A 19,183-nucleotide genomic window follows, 5' to 3' on the forward strand; every position below is an offset into this window, starting at 1 on the left:
AACTAGGTATTACACAGCGTCTGTTCAAATCAATGTCAGAGGACAGGTTCCTTGGTGCAAGAGATACTCTGTGCAGCCGCTTTGTACTCAGTACAAGAGGCAAGGATCTTGGACAGAACACTTGACAACCCTATACAGCAAGCAAACTCAGCCACTGGGGGTCCCAGCAGTATCCAGTTAATATGCCATAAATATCTATGGTTGGAAACCCCTCTACCACACGTAAACCGTGCAGATTGTCGCAAAACATAATGTTTGACAGGTCATGTGACTAAGTAACGACGACAAACACCATCTTAAATTTCCAAAAAAACGATGACAGTGGAGACTCCAAAAGCAGCACACAGGCAGTAAGGTATTGCATACTTTATCTCACGGTCTTCCCAGGATCACACGGACAGCGTACACATTCAAGATGAATTCATAAAAAGCTATTAGACTGCAAAGGTAAAGTCACTGACATTGCCGAATATCGGACTGTACGTACGATCAATAGCTAATGAACCAGTAAGGTAGAAAGTCCAAATTTTTTGCTGCAAAAATGTCACCCAAAAAAATTCATCCTGTTTTTTTTCCGCAGTTGCAATCACACAGTCCGGTGACCGGGAAAACACAAAAATTCTAAGCATATTCTATGATAGAAAAAGTGTCAGCATCGAGTTCACATGCAAAATAATAATAATAAAAAATGGAAAAATGATGTAGTACTCTTCCTCCCAGCTTGCAATGGACAGCTGAACGCATACCAGCAACTATGTACAAAGGTAGGTTAATAGTAAAGCCACCTGCGCCTCTGCCCGCGACAGGCCGCAAAACAGCCAGCCCCCGCCGTTCCATGACATAAATGTCTTCGGAAAAGCAAGAAAAGAAAAAAAAACCCAAAGAGGCCTTGAAACCGGCATTGGATCTCCCCTCTATCAGTCAATGTATAGGGCCCAATGGACTCTCCGAAACCCAAGGGTGCTGCCTGGCCGGCTAAATAATAAAACAAGCCAAAAAACACACCGGTTTGGAAGAGCCGCGTTGTGTATAAATTCAGCCTCTCCCACCACTGCGGTACACGCTGAGTTCTGTCGTCCTCAGGTATGGAGAAAAAAAATTCATGGAGTGAAATTGGCGTTTGTCCTCGAAACGCGTCTGTCCTCCTCTTCAGCTCAGGTGGATGGGCATGTAGTCTGGCCTCCTTGTTTGGATCATTTTTGGTTTGGGTTTGCTCATGCCGTCCTCGTCTTCTTCCACCTCTAGTTCGTTTTCGGGATCGCTTTCGCAGACGTGCACAACCACGCTGGGGGTGGTGTCTGTGGCAGCGTGTAGTTCATACTGCTCTCCTGTGAAGAAAGAGGAGGCAAGGGTTAATGGAAATTGTTAACATTTGCCTAATCAATTTGTGGCTAATTCTGGAGCTTCTCCCATATAGACTTATACTGGTAGATGCCCACTATTATCTGTTAGGGTACTTAAAGGGGTACTCCGCCCCTAGACATCTTATCCCCTATCCAAAGGATAGGGGATAAGATGTCAGATCGCCGCGGTCCCGCTGCTGGGGAGCCCTGGGATCGCTGCTGCAGCACCCCGCTATCATTACTGCACAGAGCGAGATCGCTCTGTGCGTAATGACGGGCGATACAGGGGACGGAGCAGCGTGACATCATGGCTCCGCCCCTCATGACATCACAGCCCGCCGTGACGTCACGAGGGGCGGAGCCGTGACGTAACGATGCTCCGCCCCTGTATTGCCCGTCATTACGTGCAGAGCGATCTCGCTCTGCGCAGTAAAGATAGCGGGGTGCTGCAGCAGCGATCCCCGGGGTCCCCAGCAGAAGGCTCCAGAAAGTTAAACAGATTTGTAAATTACTTCTATTAAAAAAATCTTAATCCTTTCAGTACTTATGAGCTGCTGGAATTGAGTTGTTCTTTTCTGTCTAAGTGCTCTCTGATGACACCTGTCTAGGGAACCGCCCAATTTAGAAGCAAATCCCCATAGTAAACCTCTTCTACTCTGTGCAGTTCCCGAGACAGACAGAGATGTCAGCAGAGAGCACTGTTGCCAGACAGAAAAGAGCAACTCAACTTCAGCAGCTGATAACTATTGGAAGGATTAAGATTTTTTTTTTTTTTTAAACGTAATTTACAAATCTGTTTAACTTTCTGGAGCCAATTGAGATTTATTTTGTTGGAATACCCTTTAAACAGCCGAAGGCTTGCTGGGAGTTGTAGTTTTTCAACAGCTGGAGACACACTGGTTGGAGAACGCTGCTATAGATAGAAGTAATGGGTAATATATAATATATGTTCTGTCAGCAAGCCGCACAGTATACTCTGCATGTAGGAAGCATGCTGGGAGATGTAGTTATGCAACAGCTGGAGGCACACTGGTTGGGAAACACTGCTCTAGGCAATGAACGGAGTGCCTTCCATGCATGGTGAGCTCCAGTCATTCCTGGGGATATTTCAGTTCTATTCTATAGATCGTTGGGGTCACCCGGCCAAACCTGACTATTCCAGCAGGACCGGGAAACTGAATGGGGGAGATTTATCAACACCTCTGTAGAGGAAAAGTTGCCCAGTCGCCCATAGCAACCACCAATCAGATCGCTTCTTTCATTTTTAACAAGGTCTCTGCAAAATGAAAGAAGCGATCTGATTGGTTGCTAGGGGCAACTTTTCCTTAGCACAGGTTTTGATAAATCTCCCCCTTATATGTTTATGGGGGCTTCTTGACTCTGATCAGGCACGTTGGATATTATCTGCCCAATCCTTTTTGTTCTTAGAAAGATAAACCACCATGTCTTATTGTCTTTCATGGTCTGCAGAAAGCTGTGTGGGCATTGTAAAATTAAAGGGGTACATTTTTTTCCTTTTAATCAACTGGTGCCAGAAAGTTAAACAGATTTGTAAATAACTTATATAAAAAAATCTTAATCCTTCCAGTACTTATCAGCTGCTGTATGATCCACAGGAAGTAATTTTCTTTTTGCATTTCCTTTCTGTATGACCACAGTGCTCTCTGCTGACAACTCTGTCCATGTCAGGAACTGTCCAGAGCAGGATAGGTTTGCTATGGGGATTTACTTCTACCCTGGATAGTTCTTAAAAGGGGTACTCCGGTGGAAAACTTTTTTTTTTTTTTTTAAATCAACTGGTGCCAGAAAGTTAAACAGATTTGTAAATTACTTCTATTAAAAAATCTTAATCCTTCCAGTACTTATTAACTGCTGAATACTACAGAGGAAATTATTTTCTTTTTGGAACACAGAGCTCTCTGCTGACATCTCTGTCCATTTTAGGAACTGTCTAGAGCAGCATATGTTTGCTATGGGAATTTTCTCCTACTCTGGACAGTTCTTAAAATGGACAGAGGTGTCAGCAGAGAGCACTGTATTCGTGATGTCAGCAGAGAGCTCTGGGTTTCAAACTGAAAAGAATTTACGCTGTAGTATTCAGCAGCTAATAAGTACAGGAAGGATCAAGATTTTTTAATAGAAGTAATTTACAAATCTGTTTAACTTTCTGGCACCAGATGATTTAAAAAAATAAAAGTTTTCCACCGGGGTACCCCATTAAAATGGACAGAGGTGTCAGCAGAGAGCACTGTGGTCAGACAGAAAGGAAATTCAAAAAGCAAAGGACTTTCTGTGGGGCATACAGCAGCTGATAAGTACTGGAAAGATTAAGACTTTTAAATAGAAGTAATTTACAAATCTGTTTAAAGGGGTACTCCGCTGAAAAACTTTTCTTTTTTAAATCAACTGGTGCCAGAAAGTTAAACAGATTTGTAAATTACTTCTATTAAAAAAAATCTTAATCCTTCCTGTACTTATTAGCTGCTGAATACTACAGCGGAAATTCTTTTCCGTTTGAAACACAGAGCTGTCTGCTGACATCATGACCACAGTGCTCTCTGCTGACATCATGACCACAGTGCTCTCTGCTGACATCATGACCACAGTGCACTCTGCTGACATCTCTGTCCATTTTAGGAACTGTCCAGAACAGCATATGTTTGCTATGGGGATTTCCTTTTACTCTGGACACTTCCTAAAATGGACAGCAGAGGTCAGCAGAGAGCATTGTGCTCATGATGTCAGCAGAGAGCTCTGTGTTTCAAACCGAAAAGAATTTCCTCTGTAGTATTCAGCAGCCAATAAGTACAGGAAGGATTAAGATTTTTTAATAGAAGTAATTTACAAATCTGTTTAACTTTCTGGCACCAATTGATTTAAAAAAAAAAAAAAGGTTTCCACATGAGTACCCCTTTAAAATGGACAGAGCTGTCAGCAGAGAGTGCTGTGATCAGACAGAAAGGAAATTCAAAAATCAAAGGACTTTCTGTGGGGCATACAGCAGCTGATAAGTACTGGAAGGATTAAGACTTTTAAATAGAAGTCATTTTCAAATCTGTTTAACTTTCTGGCACCAGTTGATTTAGAACAAAATGTTTTCTAGTGCCAGGTCATATAGGACAGTGTTTTCCAAACAATGTGTCTCCAGCTGTTGCAAAACTACAACTCCCAGCATGCCTGGACAGCCAACGGCTGTCCAGGCATGCTGGGAGTTGTAGTTTTGCAACAGCTGGAGGCACACCGTTTGGAAAACAATGATGTAGGATAATAAACTAAGACAGCCTGGAAATCAGGTTCCATTAGTCACATCTAATGAAGGTTTCTCCTGTGTGTGACCTGCGCCAATTTTCCCACATTAGTAAGAGGATGAGGCGTTGTTTGTCAGCTGTGTCCTGGGATATTTTTTTTTTATTTTTCCCCTTTAGCCTAATGTAGGAAAAAATGTGCTACATAGAAAAAAAATACATAAGCCAATGATTTTGTCTGGAAAGAATGGAAACTTGGCCCCACGCATGTTCTGTAATCAGCAGCTATTTATGGCCGCGGCTGAGGAAACCTTCTGTGTCAATAGCTTCCACTTCCTGCGCGAGAAAAAGAAATGACCACTGAGCGACGCGAGATGTGGCATCTCACCCCTATTATCTGGGCAAAGGACCCAGTGAACTGGAGCTAGGCAGATGTAGCAGAGCTGGATCAGCAAACAGTATCTTGTGATAAGAGAATGCAGTATATTTACCTTTCCCTAAGGACCGAGACATTAAAGGGGTACTCCGGTGGAAAACTTTTTTTTTTCTTTTATTTAATTAATTTTTTTTTAAATCAACTGGTGCCAGAAATGTAAACAGATTTGTAAATTACTTCTATATAAAAAAAAAAAAAATCTTAATCCTTCCAGTACTTATTAGCTGCTGAATACTACAGAGGAAATTCTTTTCTTTTCGGAACACAGAGCTCAGAGCATAAAGTTCAGAGCACTACAGATCTCCTTTAAAGGGGTACTACCGTGGAAAACTTTTTTTTTTTTAAATCAACTGGTACCAGAAAGTTAAACGGATTTGTAAATGACTTCTATTTAAAAAAAAATCTTAATCCTTCCAGTACTTATTAGCTGCTGAATACTACAGAGGAAATTCTTTTCTTTTTGGAACACAGAGCTCTCTGCTGACATCACGACCACAGTGCATCTCTGTCCATTTTAGGAACTGTCCAGAGCAGCATATGTTTTCTATGGGGATTTTCTCTTACTCTGGACAGTTCTTAAAATGGACAGAGGTGTCAGCAGAGAGCACTGTGGTCGTGATGTCAGCAGAGAGCTCCGTGTTCCAAAAAGAAAATAAATTCCTCTGTAGTATTCAGCAGCTAATAAGTACTGGAAGGATTAAGATTTTTTAATAGAAGTAATTTACAAATCTGTTTAACTTTCTGGCACCAGTTGATTAAAAAAAAAAAAAAAAAAAAAAAAAGTTTTCCACCTGAGTACCCCTTTAAGACATGGTGGTTTATCTTTCTAAGAACAAAAAGGATTAGGCAGATAATATCCAAGTGCCTGATCAGAGTCAAGAGGCCCCCATAAACATATAAGGGGGAGATTTATCAAAAACTGTGCAGGGAAAGAGGGTGCAGTTGCCCATGGCAAACAGATTGCTTCATTCATTTAGAAATAGACCTGTGAAAAATGAAAGAAGTGATCTGATTGGTTGCTATGGGCAACTGCACCACTTTTCCTCTGGACAGGTGTTGATAAATCTCCCCCATACCGTTTCCCGGTCCTGCTGGAATAGTCAGGTTTGGCCGGGTGACCCCAATGATCTATAGAATAGAGCTGAAATATCCCCAGGAATGACTGGAGCTCACCATGCATGGAAGGCACTCCGTTCATTGCCTAGAGCAGTGTTTCCCAATCTGTGTGCCTCCAGCTGTTGCCAAACTACATCTCCCAGCATTCTATCTACATTCAGAGCATACTGTGCGGCTTGCTGATAGAACATATATTATATAGTACCCATAGATATGAGATAGATAGAAAGATAGATAGATATGAGATAGATAGAAAGATAGATAGATATGAGATACATAGATATGAGATAGACAGATAGATATATATGAGATAGATAGATAGATATGAGATAGATAGATATGAGATAGATAGATAGATAGATATGAGATAGATAGATAGATATGAGATAGATAGATAGATATGAGAGAGATAGATAGATATGAGATATATAGATAGATATGAGATAGATAGATATGGGATGGATAGATAGATAGGAGATAGATAGATAGATATGAGATAGATATGAGAGAGAGAGATAGATAGATAGATAGATATGAGATAGGTAGGTAGATATAAGATAGATAGATATGAGATAGATAGATAGATATGAGATAGATATGAGATAGATATGAGAGAGATAGATAGATAGATATGAGAGAGATATTAGAATTATATAATATAAAAAAAAGAAAAGAAAAAAAAATTATATATATATATATATATATATATATATATATATATATATACATACATACACATATCCCTCTGTGTAGAAATGCTTGTGTCATTTTCTTACATTAAGATAGACAGAGCGGTGCCTACCTGGACCCAGTTTAGAGACGGCGTATAGGAGATCATAATTTTATACATACATATAGATTTAGATATAGATAGATATATATATATAACAGTGCCTACCTGGACCCAGTTTAGAGACGGCGTATAGGAGATCATAATTTTATACATACATATAGATTTAGATATAGATAGATATATATATATAACAGTGCCTACCTGGACCCAGTTTAGAGACGGCGTATAGGAGATCATAATTTTATACATACATATAGATTTAGATATAGATAGATATATATATATAACAGTGCCTACCTGGACCCAGTTTAGAGACGGCGTATAGGAGATCATAATTTTATACATACATATAGATTTAGATATAGATATATATATATATATATATATATATAACAGTGCCTACCTGGACCCAGTTTAGAGACGGCGTATAGGAGATCATAATTTTATACATACATATAGATTTAGATATAGACAGATATATATATAACAGTGCCTACCTGGACTCAGTTTAGAGACGGCGTATAGGAGATCATAATTTTATACATACATATAGATTTAGATATAGACAGATATATATATAACAGTGCCTACCTGGACCCAGTTTAGAGACGGCGTATAGAAGATCATAATTTTCTACATACATATAGATTTAGATATAGATAGACAGATATATATATAACAGTGCCTACCTGGACCCAGTTTAGAGATGGCGTATAGAAGATCGTAGTTGATAACCGGGGTGGCGTCTTCTGCCTGTTTCCAGCCCACAGGAGGGGAGGATGGAGGGGAGATGAGGAACTGTTTCTCAGGGTTTGGTGGTGCAAGGTGTGAACTTCCTATGTGCAAGGTCTACAAAAGAACAAGACAGGGACAGGGTCCTATTCAGACTGATCACTCCACTTACAAACTACTTATACCCAGCAAAAACAAAAATACATGTCCCTACCACTATAATGCGTCGTAGTATTTCCCCTTTAGGAATCAGGGGAAAATGGGTGTCATTTCATGCTCTATGGCAGTGTTCCCCAAGCAGTGTGCCTCCAGCTGTTGCAAAACTGCAACTCACAGCATGCCCGGACAGCCTTTGGCTGTCCGGGCATGCTGTGAGTTGCAGTTTTGCAACAGCTGGAGTCACAATGATTGGGGAACACTGCTCTATGGAAACTATAACGCCAGCCATTAATGGTTGTCTACTGGAAAGCAATAACAAAGTGAACATTCACACTTACTGGCTGCGCTTACAGTTCACCCTCAAGCTCAAGTGTGAATAGCGTCCGAGACTGACCTGTGCGAAGTACAGCTTGATCTCCTTCCCCAGGAATTCTGTCTTGTGCAGCTGGATTCTGGCCTCGGCGGCCGACAGCGGGTTACTGAAGTTGATCCTCACCCTCTTGAAACTCTTAAAGTACTGGAAGGTGGCGTCTTTATCGTATGCCCTGAAGAGAGACTCGAACTTGGTCTGAAAGAGAGGAAATAAGAAAAATTGTTATATTCATTATATTCCCACGAATCCATCAGAGAACAGACAGACCTATGTGTTTCCATGGTGACAGACTACAAACAAACCCCGTGTAGTCACATCTGCAGCAAAATTCAAATAAAAGTCCAGATAAAAAAAAATGATATATATGTATGTGTAGGGTCCGTCCCAGAATGAGGTCACCTTACCGTGGTGGGACGGTCCACGCTATTTGGCGCCAAATTTGCAAGCTAAGTACCTCATAATTTCATAGTTTCATATCTTCATTTATTGCACTACAGCTGTATAGCTTTTTATGTTCTATCTATATACTCATGTTTTATCTATATCTTTGTGCTAGCAGTGTGCTGCTGTATTCTCCTGTTGCTATGTATATATATATATATATATATATATATATATATATATATATATTTTACGCTCATTTTGTTGTAGGCAAATCTACAACAAAATACATAAACAATCTGGTTCGGTTTCTGTGCTATTAAGGAACTCGCCGGGGGGAGATCCACTTGTTCCCAAGTAGGTCATTCTGTCCCTGGGTGGGGACTCCTTCTGGCCATAAAGCGTACCGAAGGCTGTCAGGGCATGATGGGAGTTGTAGTTTTGCAAGAGTTGGAGAACTTGATGTATGGGAACGCTAGCGACACCGATGACAGAGTCTTTCTTGTCAGAACTGTTGGTTATGACAAATGAATTGCGCCTCTCTATGCCACAAGCGTGCCGGGCGTAATGCGCCGATTAGGAGCCTAAATGACAGCTTACTGACAAAGAAGTGCTGACAAGTTTGTCTGTACAATAAATTAATATGTTTTCCACCGCCGCAGCTGTCGCTTTCCTACTGAAAAGAGCAGCTGTCACTCCCCCTGTGGAAAGAATGTCACGGTAATAAGGGGAGAACGCGTCCTCTTAATTCCGTTTATGAGGGCTCCGTGTCATCGATAGCGTGGCTCCGTATAATGCTGACCTAGCTGAGGTGACGGCAGACATCCAACAAGACGCTCTACCTGTCGCGATACGTTGGAAGTCAGGCTTTTCTATTTGTCAGTGGTAAAATAATAAAAAGAAAATGGCGGCATATATAACAACTGTCAACCCTGACACAAATGCTGTGCGGCGATGACAACTACTACACGTACGCCATTCTCATTATGTATTGTACGTATGTAGAATAATTCATGAGCGGAATCATTAATGGTGGCAATTTTATCTACTGACGAAATGTATCTATATATAAGCCTATATGCGCACACATCTCTATTTATAGCGGGAGATTTGTGTGTAAGGCTACGTTCATATTACATTCAGAGAACACACGTGGCCTAACACCCAAACGTGCCCACAGAGTCCTGTGAGAGTCACTGATAGAGTGCCCCGTCGGTTACTGTCAGGGGATATATGGGATGGCATAGTGGACTATGCTATTCCATACCAATCTATACTACACCATAGTCCATTTGGGAATCTATTAGTAATGCATCCTACCGTGCGGGTATGGGATATAATGCAGTGGGCTTCAACATTTACCTCTAATGGACTCCACTCAGTCAGTACTGGCGCTGTGTCTATCCATCTTGTATCTCTTTATCCATCCATCTACAATTTATTCATCATACGTAAATACAAGATAGGCCTCAGGCCTATCTGCTTCCTGGCCCCCTCCAGGCCTGTTTGCAGCCACCAGAAGTGGACCAAAAGCCGAAAACAGCCTAAGTGGGGCGAGTTACCATATTTGCATAACTCCCATTCAAGTTTATGGGAGTAGTTTAAATGGCGTAGCTCCTCTAGTATCTCCAGGAGTTACGTAAACAGCGCAACTCATGGGGCTATGTCATTTGCGCAACTCCCATTAAAGGTGATCTCAAGCTAAAATTAACTTATCCCCTATCTACAAGATAGGGGATAAGTAGCTGATCGCGGGGGTCCGACCACTCCCGATGCTCTCAGTGAGGAGCGCGTGTCATCTACCGTTAGACAGCACATGTTCCACTCATTTCTATGGGAGCGCTGATGATGCCGAGAGCGATACTTGGGTCTTTTCTGCGCTCCCATAGGAATGAATGGGGCACGTGCTGGCTGCAGCACCTACTCCTCACTGAGTGCCGGGTCCCATCTTGGTGATCGCGGGGGGGGGGGGCCCCAATGGTCGGACCCCCAGCGGTCAGCTACTTACAATAACTGATAAAGTTATATTTTGCTGGAGATCTCCTTTAAAGCCAATGGTAATATGGCCTTTTCTTGGTAAAATCAAGCAAAATGACAGAAACCCAATGGACCCCGTTAAAGTTGAGCGGAATCTGCGAAGGAGGCCTCAAACGAAGCCTCTGACACAGATGTTAACTCCGACTAATACAACAATATTTCTATAGAATATAATATTCCTGTACTTTTTGTTGCCCATAGCAACCGATCATAGCTCAGCTTTCATTTCTCATATTGCTCTTGTAAAATGAAAGCAGAGCTGTAACTGGTCGCTATGGGCAACAAGGAGAACCTTACTATAAGGGCTCATTCAGACTGTGGCGATTCTGCTAAAAATTTCCACAAGGAAATTCCGAGCAGAATCCACTTGCAGCAGCCTCCTGCTGCCATTTGTTTCTTAAATTCTATAGTGGAACTTTCGACGAGGAATTGGGAGTTCGCTGGAAATTCTGCGCAACATAAAAGGCAGATACTGGGCCATTTTTTACGTAACTGATCAAGAGAGCAAATTTATCTACACAGGGGGATATTTATTAAAACCTGCCCAGAGGAAAAGTTGCCCAGTTGCCCATAGCAACCAATCAGATCACTACTTTCATTTTTAACAAGGCCTCTGCAAAATGAAAGCAGCGATCTGATTGGTTGCTATGGGCAACTGGGCAACTTTTCCTCTGGACAGGTTTTGATAAATCTCCCCAATAGTGTCTACGATTGCCGACTTTTCATAGGTTTATGTTTCCAAATGTTTTATTTTGCTGTATACAAAAGCGCAATTGACTACGCTGTTATTTAAGGCAAAAAAAATTAATAAAAATCAATGGGATGCGGATTTTGCTGTATGGCATATAGCGGTATCTGTTTTCAGCATTGGTTTTACATATATACATTTTTGCCCCCCTTTCTAGAATATAAAAACCTGTACATTAAAGGTAAATGCAAAACACAGTGTAAACCTTCTTATTACCACACACTTCTACAAAGTGACCAGCAGGGGGCAGTCTCAGCCTGTACATATTTGGCATTCCCCTGAACACATTGCATGATAATCCTGGCCCATAATAACAAGGAAATCATTCAGAGAACAAGGAGCTGACATTTATTACATTTGCACAGAATCCAAGGATTCAGGCAACAAAAGTGACTTACTGTCAGAGATGTATATTCCATAGGTTCTCAGCCTCTGGATGTAAACAAGAATGCCTCCATTTACTGACAGCAAGCAGAGGTATTTAAAATGATGAGCAAATAAGACACAAAGAGGGAGATGCCCCAAAGTACAGTGGTCCCTCAACATACGATGGTAATCCGTTCCAAATGGACCATTGTTTGTTGAAACCATCGTATGTTGAGGGATCCGTGCAATGTAAAGTATAGGACAGTGGTCTACAACCTTGCAAAACTACAACACCCAGCATGCCCGGACAGCCAACGGCTGTCCGGGCATGCTGGGAGTTGTAGTTTTGCAACATCTGGAGGTCCGCAGGTTGAAGACCACTGGTATGGGAAGTTATACTCACTTGTCCCTGCCGCTCCGGACCGTCACCGCTCGTCACCGCTGCCCTGGATGTCGCCCTCCATCGCTGCCCCCGGGGTGTCCCCGCCGCTCCGGCAAGGCCTCTGCTTCCCCGACATCCTCGCTCTCCGTCGCCGCCATCACGTCGCTACGCACGCCGCTTCTATTGGATGACGGGATGGCGTGTGCAGCGATGTGATGACGACGATGGAGAGCGCCGACGATGCAGGGGATCCCGAAGAGGACGGGCCGGAGCCCCGAGGACAGGTAAGTGATCGTCAGCGGACCACACGGGGCACCGTAAACGGCTATCCGGTGGCAGCTGAAGCAGTCTACACTGCCGTATAGCAGTTTATGCGATGGCCCCGACATACAAAAGCATCGTATGTTGATGCTGCCTCTGAGAGGCCATCGTATGTTGAAATGATCGTATGTCGGGGCCACCGTAGGTCGGGGGGGTCACTGTATATTAAAAAGTGGCAGAACTTCTCATGTCCGTCTCATGAAGACAGACTGGACGATGCTGGTCAGCGTGGACAAACCAGGGGAAACTGTGTGCCCAAAACACTTCCTCGGTAAATGCCCGCATGCTCCGCCAAGTGCCCCCCTACCATAATGTCCATACAGTGGGGAAGATCTATCACGGGCAGAATTGCGAATATTCTGTTTGAAAAAAATGCTAATTGACGGCCTAAAAGGTTTCGCAGAATTTATAGTTCACATTAGGCCAAACGAACCCTGAAAGCGGCGGTGCTAGGCGGGGATGTGAACTTCGCCAAGGCTTTTTTGCGCTCTGGATGGCACAGTGTATATTTTTCTCCTGTTAGAGTGGGGGAGGGGGTGGACGTTATTCCGTTGCAGCAGAGCTCCTTCGTTTTCAATGGGATTCTGCTGCACCCTGCGCATCTGCTGCAAAAATTCCAATTCCGGCCTCCACGTAAAGAATTGGCAAGAAACCACACGGAAATGCATTGCCGTCTACAGACACACACCGCATTTCCGAGTGGTCGTAGCGCCAACTGATTTCCGGGCAGACATTCTGCAAGATTTACACTGTGTGAATAAAACCTTATAAAGGCCATACACTTTACCATCCCAGAACCGTAGGCTTTGCTTTCTGGTGACGGTAACACCGCTTGCGTAGTAGCATGGTACCCGGTCCTGTGTTTATCCTTGACAGTCCCGTGTAAGTAAATTCAGACGGGCCACAGAATACGCAAGTAATCTGCAAGACAAATCCACACCGAATCGCAGCGATTTTGGTACAGATATCACACTGCAGATTATGTGAAGAAGAAAAAAAATTATGGGTTAAAAATCCTTGGTTTAATCCGCCAAAATGGTACTGTAATCCTGCGCAGATTTTAATCCTGTGCAGATTTTTACCTGGACAAATCTGCAGAGAAAAACCGCAACAAATCCGTCCTGTGTGAATTTATCCCTACTGAATTTTTCTGGAAAATCCAGTAACCTGTGTTAGCCGTGCTACATAGCTGCTGGAATATATTCTGGATTAGCAGACAAAGAGGAATACGTAAAAAAATAAATTAAAAAAAGGTACAAATGAAAAACAATCACCTAGGGAAGACGAACGAAGAAAAGATAACAGCAACATCACCAGAAGAGACGTCATCCTCGGGTGCCGCCGAATCCTGGTGCAAAAACGATAGATTTCTCGAATTCTTAGCAATCCCCTCAAATTCTTAATATTTATTTATTTATTTATTTTTTTGTATGTTATATTATTGGACTTTAAAATGCTAGATTTCCAAAACAGCAAAAATCAACAAATGGAAAAAGTAACCATATAAACTACAGACAGTTTTTGAGTTCCCAGGCGGCAGATTTCTGTAATAATAAATTGGTTCCATTCCTCTAAATTAGGTTAGATCAGATAAATTGGAAATTTCTGCAACAAATCTTCAACATGTAAATTCACCATAAGTGTAAAACCAATGCCCATATGAAGTGCTGCGCCGCTGCGGTTTTTTGCTAAGCCGCGGAGGAGCAGAACCGTGTCAAGTCACTGTGCAGAAAAAAAGCGTAAAGGCACTTTACCCCCATTAAAGTCAATGGTCTTCTAAAGTGACCCAGCATGATTTTGACAAAGAAACCGATGCATGTTTTGCACATGTGAACATACCCTTATTATACTCCAGAGCTGCATTCATAATTCTGACGGTCTAAATTGAAAAAGACCCCTTAGATCAGTGTTTCCCAACTAGGATATCGCCATGCTGGGAGTTGTAGTTTTGCAACAGATGGGAGATGCACTGATCCTGAGTTATATCCGGTATTATACTCCAGAGCTGTACTCACTATTCTGCTGGTGAGGTCACTGTGTACATACATTACATTACTTATCCTGTACTGATCCTGAGTTATGTCCTGTATTATACTCTAGAGCTGTACTCACTATTCTGCTGGTGAGGTCACTGTGTACATACATTACATTACTTATCCTGTACTGATCCTGAGTTATCCTGTGTTATACTCCAGACCTGTACTCACTATTCTGCTGGTGAGGTCACTGTGTACATACATTACATTACTTATCCTGTACTGATCCTGAGTTATATCCTGTGTTATACTCCAGACCTGTACTCACTATTCTGCTGGTGAGGTCACTGTGTACATACATTACATTACTTATACTGCACTGATCCTGAGTTATATCCTGTGTTATACTCCAGAGCTGCACTCACTATTCTGCTGGTGGTGTCACGTTGCGAGTTCTAGTTTTGCAACAGTTGGAGGCACACCGGTCGGGAAACAACTTCCTCCATATGCATTGACTTTACTCTGCTCATTGCGAGTATCGTGTTGGTTTTTACATAGGACAGAAGATAATCCTGATGTGTTATTGCTACGGGCGGCAGCATAGCCGAATGGGTCAGTGTAGCAGAGACCAGATTGTCGATTTACGTGACCTATTGTGATGTCACTACGTATAGTCGGTGCATAGAAACATTTCAGAAAACACAGGATTGGCTCTGCTACATCTAATATGTAAAAACGTAAGGCCATACAAAATAATACATAAATAAAAATATATATATATTCTACGTACCCGGATATCACTCTGATAGAAGATATCATTATCGGCCACACAGGCCACCAAGGAGGCGAAGCTGTAGTTGAAGTTACTGAAATGCATCTTGAGTGTTAGTTGAGCACAGTGGAGCTGACTGAAGTTACAAGACCGGAGCGGAGACACTTAAGGAAGCTGAACCTACACTAAACTGTGTTTATAAGGCACCGGCCCCAACTCCTCCCAGCCAAACTGCAGATTGAGTCCTATGGGGCAGCGAATTCCTGAGCAAACTCCTGTTCCAAGTAGCCGGGAAGAAGGACGGAGCAGAACTGGCTGGGAAGGGGGTGACGTCAGCCTTAGTCACTTTCCCTATGCTAATTTACTTCTTTTTTTTTTTCTGCTTTGCAGGATGGAAAAACAGCTGAGGTTTGCATAGCAAGTTCCTTTATCAGGACCTCTGGCTACATAGTTTCCACAGCTAGTAATTCCATTCAACACTCAGGCTACATGCTCTCCCCACTTGAGCCGGTCTTAAGATGGAAAATGTTAATGCATGCAGCCCGACTGGACACACGGGCATTATCTGAGAGGAGAACAAAATAAAGCACAAAAACACACCATGGCTGTTAGTAAACTAGGAGGCGAAACTATGTAACCGATGTAACGGAGAATATACTCCAGAGCTGTACTCACTATTCTGCTGGTGGGGTCACTGTGTACATACATTACATTACTTATCCTGTACTGATCCTGAGTTATATGCTGTATTATACCTCAAAGCTGTACTTACTATTCTGCTGGTGAGGTCACTGTGTACATACATTACATTACTTATCCTGTACTGATCCTGAGTTATATCCTGTATTATACTCCAGAGCTGTACTCACTATTCTGCTGGTGAGGTCACAGTGTACATACATTAGTTATCCTGTACTGATCCTGAGTTATATCCTATATTATACTCCAGAGCTGCACTCACTATTCTGCTGGTGAGGTCACTGTGTACATACATTACATTACTTATCCTGTACTGATCCTGAGTTATATCCTGTATTACACTCCAGAGCTGTACCCACTATTCTGCTGGTGGGGTCACTGTGTACATACATTACATTACTTATCCTGTACTGATCCTGAGTTATATCCTGTATTATACTCCAGAGCTATACTCACTATTCTGCTGGTGGAGTTACTATGTACATACATTACATTACTTATCCTGTAGTGATCCTGAGTTATATCCTGTATTATACTCCAGAGCTGTACTCACTATTCTGCTGATGAGGTCACTATGTACATATATTACATTACTTATCCTGCACTGATCCTGAGTTATATCCTGTATTATACTCCAGAGCTGTACTCACTATTCTGCTGATGAGGTCACTATGTACATATATTACATTACTTATCCTGCACTGATCCTGAGTTATATCCTGTATTATACTCCAGAGCTGTACTCACTATTCTGCTGGCGAGGTCACTGTGTACATACATTACATTACTTATCCTGTACTGATCCTGAGTTATATCCTGTATTATACTCCAGAGCTGTACTCACTATTCTGCTGGTGAGGTCACTGTGTACATACATTACATTACTTATCCTGTACTGATCCTGAGTTATATCCTGTATTATACTCCAGAGCTGTACTCACTATTCTGCTGGTGGAGTCACTGTGTACATACATTACATTACTTAATCTGTACTGATCCTGAGTTATATCCTGTATTATACTCCAGAGCTGTACTCACTATTCTGCTGGTGAGGTCACTGTGTATATACATTACATTACTTATCCTGTACTGATCCTGAGGTCACTGTGTACATAATCTGTAGGGGGTGATTGGGTTTAGTCGGTTGTTTGTGTTTGAGAAGGTGGTGAAGGGGTTCGACCAATGGGAACCCTCACAATCTCCTGCACGGACCCTGGCTCTTCCCTGTAGCGGGCCGTCCCCTTTCCATATATCTCTGTTCAGCGATCTCCATCTCTCCCATAGAAATATATGGAGGGGGCGCGTTGGCCTCGGCTTCATTTGTGATGCTCCGTTCCTGGGGAGAGCAGGGGGCCCGTGCAGGAGATGGAGGGGCGTCCCAATTAAGTTTTTATGCATAATAATTCTCCTTTAACAATGAATACAGAGATCTAGTGAAGCACAGACACAAAATATGTAAAAAAAACAAAAACTGTATAGTCCCAAAGAAAAGAAGAGCTGCCGATCATTTACTGCAGAGGAAGCGGAGGGGTCGAGGTCTGGTCCCCCCGGACAGGGAAACAAGCGTTGGGATATTGACCAGAGGTTACTAATGTGTGTGCAGACAGGACACTCGAGGAAATACGAATGCTCAGAGGAGAAATAATGTTATAACAGCGAACAGTAATTACAGCTGTATACCGCCATCACCGCTCCCCGAGCAGAGGGTTAACCCTTTCCTACACACACAGTACACTGTACAACTTGCTGACACAACAGATTTCAAGATAGGCCGGACTGAAGCATAGCTATCAGGAGGCCCTCATGACAGGGTTTGTCAGGACTGGAACAGAGGGGGTTAATGGTCTTTTGAGGGGATGTGAGTTTGTGAGTTGGGATTAAGGGGTTGGTGTGTGGAATGAGGGGGCAGGGGGGGAGCAGGCAGAGGATCTGCTGCTGCTGGGCCAGCTGGCCCCCGAGACGGACCTCACTGCTGCGGGTCTTGGTATCGGCCAGCTTGAGGAACGGGTTCTGGCAGGACCTAGTACGGATGGACAGCTTCTGGGATCCAGATCTTCGGCTGCTGGGACCACAGCACCCAGGCAGCCAGATGAGCACCCTTCAGTTTTTCCTACTTTTTTGCCGGGGGGCTGGGGTAGCACAGGGGGATTCAGTGTAGAGGGGAGTGTCTGAATTTTTTGTGGGTTTGCGGGATTTAATGGCGGGGCTTAGTTCTGCTTTGGGGGGATAGCGTTAGTTTGCCAGTGGCGGCGTGGGGTCTGCTGGTGTTTGGGTTCGGAGTGATATTGTGAGTGCCTTGCCCAGTCGGTGGTCTGCTGGGGTGGGGGATAGTCTGAGTGTGGTTTCTGGGTCTGGGGTATCGGTGTCGGTGAAAACTCTGGAGCTGGGTCATTGTGGGAGTGTGGATAGTGTTGTTACTCGGTTGGCGGATGCTGCTAGAGGGGAGGAATGTGTGTGTTTTGAAGGGCCTTTGGGGGCGCATCTTAAACAAGATGTGCAGGAGCAAATTTGGCGTGGGGAGTATGTGAAATTTTTTTGCTTCCCTTGGAAAAATTTTATCTGGATGGCAAGCGGATTGAGGAAAAGACTGAGAAGGAGGAGAATCGTCAGTATTGCTTGATTCTGTGTACTTTTCCTAATTGGTTACAGGCCTTTGCAATTGTTGCTAGTGTTATTGGGGAAAAGGCGCCGGAGAATTGCTCCGCTTTGTTTTACTATCTAGATTCCATTGGGGAGGCATATAGAGGGAGATTTATCAAAACATGTGCAGAGGAAAAGTTGCTGAGTTGCCCATAGCAACCAATCAGATCCCCACTTTCATTTTTAACAAGGCCTCTGTGAAATGAAAGAAGCGATCTGATTGGTTGCTATGGGCAACTTTTCCTCTGGACAGGTTTTGAAAAATCTTCCCCATAGAGTTTATGGGGGCCAGGTTTGGCTCTGTTATGACGAGCAATTTAGCAATCTGCTATCAGATGGGATACCAAAGATATTAGTTTTTGGTTGAAGGGTAGGGATCATCCGGCGCTCGGCAGCCTTTCAAAAAGAGTTGTGCTTCCTCTTTAATGAGGGTGTGTTTAAGTTCGGATCCAAGTGCAAGTTCAAGAACAAGTGTTCGGGCTGTGGCGGAAGCCATGGATTGTCAATGGTGTTTCAAGGGGCGTCCCAGAGGGAGTGGGGAAGGTTTGGGAAAAGAGGGTGACAACAGTGAGAGTGGTAGAGAACCATTCCTAAATAGATATCCTAACAGGGCGGCTGCTGGTTTGTTGTTAGAGGGGTTTTCTTTTGGTTTTGTTATTTCGTC

General features: G+C 43.0%; 1 protein-coding gene across 2 annotated transcripts in view; it reads right to left on the minus strand.

Annotated features, from left to right (window-relative positions):
- Nucleotides 1–351: 351 nt before the first annotated feature.
- The window catches only part of RCAN1 (regulator of calcineurin 1), a 118,281-nt gene continuing 99,449 nt past the window's right edge, over nucleotides 352–19,183 (minus strand). Inside the window, exons 1-4 of one of the 2 annotated variants that reach the window (XM_056559577.1) lie at nucleotides 15,199–15,478; nucleotides 8,219–8,392; nucleotides 7,623–7,782; nucleotides 352–1,328 (exon numbers count right to left, since the gene is read on the minus strand). In XM_056559577.1, the coding sequence (XP_056415552.1) occupies nucleotides 1,150–1,328; nucleotides 7,623–7,782; nucleotides 8,219–8,392; nucleotides 15,199–15,285 (600 nt within the window). In that variant the 5' untranslated portion in view covers nucleotides 15,286–15,478 and the 3' untranslated portion in view covers nucleotides 352–1,149. Of the gene's footprint in view, nucleotides 1,329–7,622; nucleotides 7,783–8,218; nucleotides 8,393–15,198; nucleotides 15,479–19,183 lie in introns of those variants that run through there. The other variant, XM_056559576.1, reaches the window with a different exon arrangement.

This window comes from Hyla sarda, chromosome 2 (genome assembly GCF_029499605.1).
Source record: "Hyla sarda isolate aHylSar1 chromosome 2, aHylSar1.hap1, whole genome shotgun sequence".
Classification (NCBI taxonomy): domain Eukaryota; kingdom Metazoa; phylum Chordata; class Amphibia; order Anura; family Hylidae; genus Hyla; species Hyla sarda.